At 39.1% G+C, this 7,845-nt stretch overlaps 1 protein-coding gene across 1 annotated transcript in view; it reads left to right on the top strand.

Annotated features, from left to right (window-relative positions):
• LOC123131655 (polyadenylate-binding protein-interacting protein 4) overlaps positions 1–7,533 on the top strand; it is a 9,323-nt gene extending 1,790 nt beyond the window's left edge. The window contains exons 4-15 of the mRNA XM_044551324.1: positions 113–243; positions 430–614; positions 1,218–1,395; positions 1,603–1,764; positions 2,651–2,745; positions 3,790–3,859; positions 3,993–4,026; positions 4,904–5,205; positions 5,294–5,434; positions 6,433–6,522; positions 6,870–6,923; positions 7,033–7,533. Of these exons, the coding sequence (XP_044407259.1) occupies positions 113–243; positions 430–614; positions 1,218–1,395; positions 1,603–1,764; positions 2,651–2,745; positions 3,790–3,859; positions 3,993–4,026; positions 4,904–5,205; positions 5,294–5,434; positions 6,433–6,522; positions 6,870–6,923; positions 7,033–7,071 (1,481 nt within the window). The 3' untranslated portion in view covers positions 7,072–7,533. The remainder of the gene's footprint in view (positions 1–112; positions 244–429; positions 615–1,217; positions 1,396–1,602; positions 1,765–2,650; positions 2,746–3,789; positions 3,860–3,992; positions 4,027–4,903; positions 5,206–5,293; positions 5,435–6,432; positions 6,523–6,869; positions 6,924–7,032) is intronic.
• Positions 7,534–7,845: the final 312 nt, after the last annotated feature.

A 7,845-nucleotide genomic window follows, 5' to 3' on the forward strand; every position in this document is an offset into this window, starting at 1 on the left:
TATGCTTTGTTTAAACCTTTTTAGCACTTATTTACTTATCCCTTGGTGACATTTCCCTTAAATTGTATTTTCCTTGCAATCTGCATGTACTTAGAATCAAACCCTGTTGCAGGAATTATCTTAAAAATGGCACAGCCGATAAAGGATACTTCTGTGGGAGGACAAATTAATACCTCTGATGTTGTAAGAAAGCCGGAGACTATGATAATACCAGCACAGGAGCTTGTTCAAGTTTTTGCCAAGGTTTGTTCTCCTAGCAAACAAACAAACAACAATTCACTTGACCTTGCTTATAATTCTTAGCTGACTTCATTGTTGCTTTATATGGGCACCATAGATGTTACTTTGGACTTTGACTTGCATCTTCCATGAATCGTTGCCCTATTTTTTGCATTCTTGCGTAATGTCTATCTCTTGATAAATTACTAGGACGTAACACTAGGCGGTGATGAACTGCCAAAAGGTCCTGTCCATGACAAAAGGAAAGACTTGATGATAGATTCTGCCATCTCTCGTTCTCATTTCCCTGAAGAGAGGGAGCTTGAACGCTGGGCACCAGATGAAGGGGATTCAGACTGCATTGAATTGGAAAAATTTGACAGAAAGGGACATAGGTAATGAAAAGCTAAGTGAAGGCTTATCTTGATGTTTGTTAGTAATATTCAATCTTCTCATTGTGATTCATTCAAATGGTTATGGAAGTGGTAATTAATTTACTTGAGATACCTGGTATTGTTTCTTGCGAGTAGACATTGCATGTATATCTTCCTTGTTCATCCTTTTCATGTTGATGTGATATATTTTGGTTTTGTAAAAATGAAGACAAATATTTTTATTAAAAAAAACGCCTTGCCAAGCTATGAAAAATAGTCACGTGATATGTCAGTATATTGCTTTGCCTGCCGATATTTAGGCATTTTTTTGTTTAGGTTAATGCTCTACCAAAGTTCTTGCATAAACTTACTGTTTTAGATGGAAATCTTTGTCAACCGTGATCACATCATTAGTACTTATTAGAAACAATGAACTAAGCAAAAGAACAAGTTTATGCAGAAATTGTTTTCTATTGCTAAACCTGTTGGCATGATTTTTTTGGTTACATTTCTTGAACATACCTTTATGGAAATGGTGCTTCTTTATTATCATGACAGTGCTGGCGTTATACATTGTTATATCGATTTTGTCATCATGATGATTAATAGTCAGTATGTTTGTAGGAGCTGGGACCAGTTTGAGACAAATGCAGCTTTGTTTGGGGTAAAGAGTACTTTCAATGAAGATCTTTATACCACAAAGCTTGAGCGAGGTCCTCATATGAGAGAGCTTGAAAAGCATGCTTCAAGGATAGCACGAGAAATAGAGGGTGAAGATACAGAAGATCTTCATCTTGCCGAGGTAGGCTTCTCTGCACTTATGGCTACAAATGTTTATGGTGAAGGTGCTTGTTAGTTTCACAATTTTTTCACTACTCCCACTTCCACTTGTGGTTGCTTGATGGACAGACATCAAGGAAGTTTTGACAGACTGCATAAAAATATAACAGACAAACACATGCACAATAATTTAGACAAAATGTTTGAAATGCCGAGGTTACTTACGCAGGAAAGAGGTTTATACTTGGATGAAGATTTGGAGCATGATGAAGAGATCAAATATTCTGCAGTTCGGAGGGATACTGATACCACAGTTAAACCCTTTACAAATGTCCCAAGCAGGCCAGTTAGCATTGATACCAAGGATTTGCCAGTGTGTTCATCAACAATGGTATGGAAACGAAACGAAGTTACATATGCTGTATTTACACCATTTGGCATGATAATTGATCTGATGTATATGTGTTACTCCCTCCGTTCACAAGTAGAAGATGTTTTACCTTTTTTCTGAATCGAATGTATATAGACACATTTTAGTTGTTTGTTCACTCATTTCAGTCCGTATGTAGTCCATATTTGAAATATCCAAAACATCTATATTTGTCAACGGAGGGAATAGTGAAAATAGGAAAAAGATAATGTGGACGGTGGTCTTACATTTGCATGAGTGTATCCAACAATCAAGCATGATTTAGATTAAACTAAGTTGGCATGTGCCATCTCTAAATAGACATACTTTGGTCCTTTACGTACTCAACCACACTACTTATGATGGGAACAAAATGTCACTCACTCAACTACACTACTTTTGGGAACTAAATGTTCAATTCTCAGGTCCAAGGATTTGACTGTAAGTTAAGGAGCTGTTATGCATTAGACCCAGAGATTTGATTTGAACACTATTACACCAATTTAAGTCTTAAGGAGCTGCATGGAATTTCCTTAGAAGAAGATATCTTACAGAATAGTATTTTCCCACATAATGAATCAACTAATGCGTCTTCATGTGTTCTACTTAAGTCATAGTTACAAGTATGGTTGTATGCCTTTGTCATTGTTTTAAGTGGTATAGGTTTGGTGTATCTTTTGCCTTGTCTCATAATAAATACATCTGTTTCCTTGCTGCTAGGTTTAGTAGACCTTTTCATTTATTCAGCAGCACCTTTTTGTAAAATGATGTATTTATGAAAGAATAAATATTCTAATGCACTAATTTATGACCATTTCATTTAAATACCATCAAGTGTTTAATATCAGTTCGTATTTTTGACTTGTAGGATGACAAATCATCTTCCCATATATCTGGTGGTACTCATTTGTCTGCCACTGCTGAATACCAGTCAAACAAGCTTTTGCCTGCTGACGCCAACAGGTACAATATCTTTTGCATATGTGGCAAGTTAGCAATCCTCATGGTGGGCGTTTGCCTGGTTTGCGCTTTGGTTGATTCATCATGGTCACATCTCCTTATATGTGGAAGACTTACTTGATCCCTAAGTAATACTGTCTCCAGTTCGAAGGATGCACTCTTAACCAATCCCATATGCTCAACTACTGGCCTCACACTCCTTAGCTGGATCACTAGGGATGTACTTTTCCTTTTCTCTAACAGTTAGTGTAGGTCACTCTTCAAACCGTGTAGGCACCCTAGCCCAGCCATCATATACTGAAATCTAGCCAAACTTGGTGAAACTCGTGGCTACTGATTTGGTGGCACATCGAATTTGGTTCAACTCAACCTTGTGTGGCAGCCTGTGTCAGTCTGAACACACTACTTCTGTGTACTGTTCCTGTGAAACTACTTTTGTTTCTGTTTCTGTGATTTGACCTATTTGGGATTTTGTCCAACTAAGTTTGAGCCTAGTTCTGTTTCTTACTCAAGCAAAAGGTTCTTCAAGTTTTTGTTTGGGTAACCATATGATATCTCTTGGAATAAGCTGGTTTAGGATATACGCTAGCTATACTGCAAACTTATTTCAAGTGGAAGCTAAAGAAGCAGGCACTACCATATTAGTGCTTTTATCCATCCTTGATATGGTACAGAAACACTGCTAGCAGCCTCTCATCACTTCCTCTCTGATGCTTCCTTTGTCTATGAGTTCCAGTTTTATTGTTTTTGACACTTCTCTTGTTAATCTTCAATCTACATCTTTTAGGGAGTTATTTACGTTCCCTTGTCCCCAGGAACACTGCTAGAAGCCTATCATCATTGTCTCTCTGATGCTTCCTTTGTCTACGAGTTCCATTTTTATTGTTTTTGACACTTCAATTTTCAATATTCCTGCTCACTATTGCTAATGTGATGTTCGTTATCATGACTGTCGACATCATTAGCATGGACATTCTAGGATAGTGGACTTCAGTCAAATATATTGATTTGTAATATAGTGATTGACACATTTATTATGAACCCTAGGTTGGATGGTAAGAGAAATAAAGATAGTAGTGGTGACAAAGACAACAGGATCTTGCAACCTGAGAATACTGTAAGCCTCCCATTTTGCCAATATAATTATTAAAGCACTGCTCGTACCTGAATCCAGTCATCTTTTATTTATATAACTGTGCAAAGCCGTTCTTTTCGTGCCTGAATTTGGATTTTCCTGCTCATTTCAACAGTTAACTGAAGGGGGCCGGCCGCTGATTTCTGAAGGTGAGCAGTAAATTATCCCTGACTTGGAAGTTTAATAAATTCATTCTTTGCCTGTTTAAAATGTATTGTTGTCACATCGGTTTCATGTGTTAGCTGCTAGGTCTGGTTATTCTTGATTTTACGCGTCTGGTGTGGTACTTTGGGCTCTTCTGAGATGTAGTTGAATGGGCCAAGAAAATATCACAACGTATTGTTCTGTTGTGTTGTATCAACCAGCGATAGATAGTGTCCTGTTAGTCAGTACATAAATTTGATCCAGTCATGTACTCCCTCCGTCCCAAAATAAGTGACTCAACTTTGTACTAGCTTTAGTACAAAGTTAGTACAAACTTGAGTCACTTATTTTGAGACGGAGGGAGTATGTAACAAGTAATGCTACAATTTAAATGGAATCATTTCTTCACTAGAGCATGCCAGGCGGATTATACTTCTGGCAGCTGCAAATGTCGGAGCTTCTTTGATTGCATGCACATTTTGCGATGGAGGGAGGAGATTTAGATCCACTGTTTATTATTGTTGTTGATCTTTTCATTTTTTTATTGATAGTTCTATTTTATTTTTTCAACAGCGACATAATACAAATTACAACCCTTGATTCCCTTTACCATGAAATCATAAACTTACGTTTTTTTATGGAAAAAATTGTGGCCTTATTAGTTTTAATTTCTTTCTGGAAACAGTTACAGAAATGTAGGGAAAGGCTGCGTACTATAGACCCAAAGTGGTCGGACCCTTCCCCGGACCCTGCGCAAGCGGGAGCTACATGCACCGGGCTGCCCTTTTTTATTAGTTTTAATTTCTTTCAGCTTCAACATTCTAAATTCCATGAATTGTTTTCAGCAGCAGAGTGTATGATACTTCTGTGATCTTGTGACAGATTTGGAAGGAGCACCTTCAAGGTCGCGTGCGTCTGAGCCTTCATCTTCTGGCCAAGGAAACAAGTCATCAGATGGTTTGGCACAAGATTCGACTCTACCCAGCAAACTTCCTTCTGCGCCTGAATATGCGAATTCTTCTCAAAGACCTGGCAGTTCTATACCATTAACATCCGAGCGTGTTGCTGCGAACTCAGCTGCGAGTGCTGCGAACTCAGCTGCGAGTGCTGCTCCAGGCTTATCACCAAGTTCTTCGATGGGATCTCTTAGCTCAGACAAATCAAGTTTGAACCCAAACGCTAAGGTCAGGATGTAATGTAGATATGTGTATCATATCTGGCCATGTTTTGTCGCCTGTGCCAAGTGCACTGACTATTGGTTTTCCGTACCAGGAATTCAAATTGAACCCTAATGCTAAGAGTTTCACTCCCTTGACTTCTCCGAGGCCACATCACCCTCCAGCGCCTGATGCAACATACTATTATCCTAATAACATGGGGGCTACTGGACCTGGTTTGCCTGTTGGCATGGGGGTGAGTTTCTACTTTTGATAGTTGCCAAGTTACTTACTATTTATGTAAAATGGTTGCAATATTTGAATTCAAATGGATGCATCTTCTACACCTATAAAAGCTCGAAGGCCGGAGAACCAAAACCGTCTCGGCCATCGAATCATGCTGATCTGATGGTCTATATCACCCCAATGTTTAGCACCAAACTTGTTTAATGCTCTAGTTACTCACCACTGTCACTGGTTATAAAGAAGTTTAGACTTAACACCATCCTATGAAATCTGCCACACAATTAATATTCTGCCAAATATCAGCATTCAATTAATATTTTACCTAATACTCCTTCCGTCTGAAATTACTTGTCCCAGAAATGGATGTATCTAGACGTATTTTAGTTCTAGATACATCCATTTTTATCCATTTCTGCGACAGGTAATTCGGGACGGAGTGAGTATCAACGTGCAATTAATATCTTACCAAATATCAGCGTGCAATTTATATACCTAATATCAGTGTGCATTGTGATGCGATTACTGGAGTTGTATAGTTGTCTCAGTTATGAACATATTTGTTGGTTTTTACCCCCCAAAAATTGTGAATGGTTGCAGTGAAAAGTTTACAGGCTAATCAGCCAAACAGTTAATCTGGCACCAAAGCTTATCAGTAGATTGTATTGATAAGCTTTTCTTAATTGCTGTGGTCCTTCACGATTTTTCAAGGTCTTAAAATGCAGTAGTCCATGCTTTCCAAGGCGCACATAGGCTGAATATCTAGGTTATGTTTCCAAGTGTGCTTTCAGTTGAACCAATATGCAGTATATAACTATATATTGTAAAATGATGCGATTACATTTTATCTATTAATTATGTGGCGGTTCTTGAACATTGTACATTCTATTTTGTGTCCCCTTGTAAAAAGGCTGTACTAACTTCTGATGCATTGGCAGTGATTGCTGTAACAATTTCTTGTGCTAACTATGCCTGTAATTGCTGTACCTCACTATGGTAATTATATTGCAGTTTCCACAGGCGTATGGTGGACAGCCTGTTGTTTACAATGCTCAGCCTGGATCTTCTCCCCAGGGTTACATGCATCCTTCTGGGCAACAGGTGAGACAGCTTACGTGAAATGAACTTCACTATGCATGTTTTGGCTTATCGTTGACATGCTGTTATGCTTATAGTTTTCTAATGATCCTATCTAAGACCTAGGCTGGGTTCTCTTGGTTTATATAGTTATTACTTATGTTGATGTTACACAGTGGTGTTTATTAATTGCCTTATGTTTGGACCATGAGTTTGCCATTCCATGCTGTTATATAGTAGTCATTCATTCCCCCCTCAGGTCGAATGCCTGGACGCTGAATTACTGACTAATTGCATATAAGCTGATGCCTCGAGATTACTGATGCTCTTTGCTACCATCGTGCTAAGTAACTTTGTTTTCTTATCTGCAGTATGGGCAGCAAATGATGATGGGACAGACCCGCCCTGTCTATTATTATGCACCTGTGAGCCAACATACATGCCTCTTTTGAAATGAAATGTTTGTACACCCCAGCTCTGTTAAGCTGGAGATGCAAATCGTCCGTTCTAATCGTGTTTTAATCTGTTTTGCAGGAGATGCAGCAGCAGCAATACAGAGGAAGGAACTTCTAGGTAGATTGATTTTGTTACGCTGCAATGTGGAACTCTGCAGTGAAATCCCCATTGGCGGGGGATGCTAACCAGGCCGATGCGCCGCCATGCGTGAAAAGAACTGGCGATGGCCTCTGACTTCAACCGTGTGTGTTTTGTCGCCAGGACGAAGATCACCGTTGTTCCTTCTGCGACAGTGTTCGAGTCTGAAGCGGGCTAACTCGGATTTATTGTTCTTATTTACACCATAGACGCGATGTTGTAAATTAAAAAAAAAATGCAAGGCCATCTATTTCGTGTGCCCCTGGGATCATGATATTCTCTAGTGTGTGGGTGGGTCCTTTCCTTTTTGTAATACTTGGTGTTTGATGTCTACATCTCGCTGATTTATTTAAGACTTGTTTGGGAATCCGAAAACTGGGCTGTCAGATACTGTGGTGCTATTGAATTCTATTATGTGAAATGTTGCGTGAATTGGGGTTCCAGGAAGTGTGGATCAGTCATATTTGGAACGCCTTGTACTGTGTGAAAATGTTGTTGCGTCCGGTCGACAGGTTGGTGTCATGGCTTATCACTAGCACGATCCGGCACCCCATGCATTATCCAGCGCGGCACACATGCATAAATGCATACTCTCACTTTTAGCCTGGTCCTTTGATACGTGGGAATTAAAAAAAAACCCTGGAAAAACCTTCAAGAATGTATCATTTTCAACATCAAATTCCCATCCAAAATCTGTCTCCATGCGAAATACTACTCCAGTGCACACGCTAGCTAACTATGGTAGTATATTTT

This window comes from Triticum aestivum, chromosome 6A (genome assembly GCF_018294505.1).
Source record: "Triticum aestivum cultivar Chinese Spring chromosome 6A, IWGSC CS RefSeq v2.1, whole genome shotgun sequence".
In the NCBI taxonomy this organism is placed as follows: Eukaryota; Viridiplantae; Streptophyta; class Magnoliopsida; order Poales; family Poaceae; genus Triticum; species Triticum aestivum.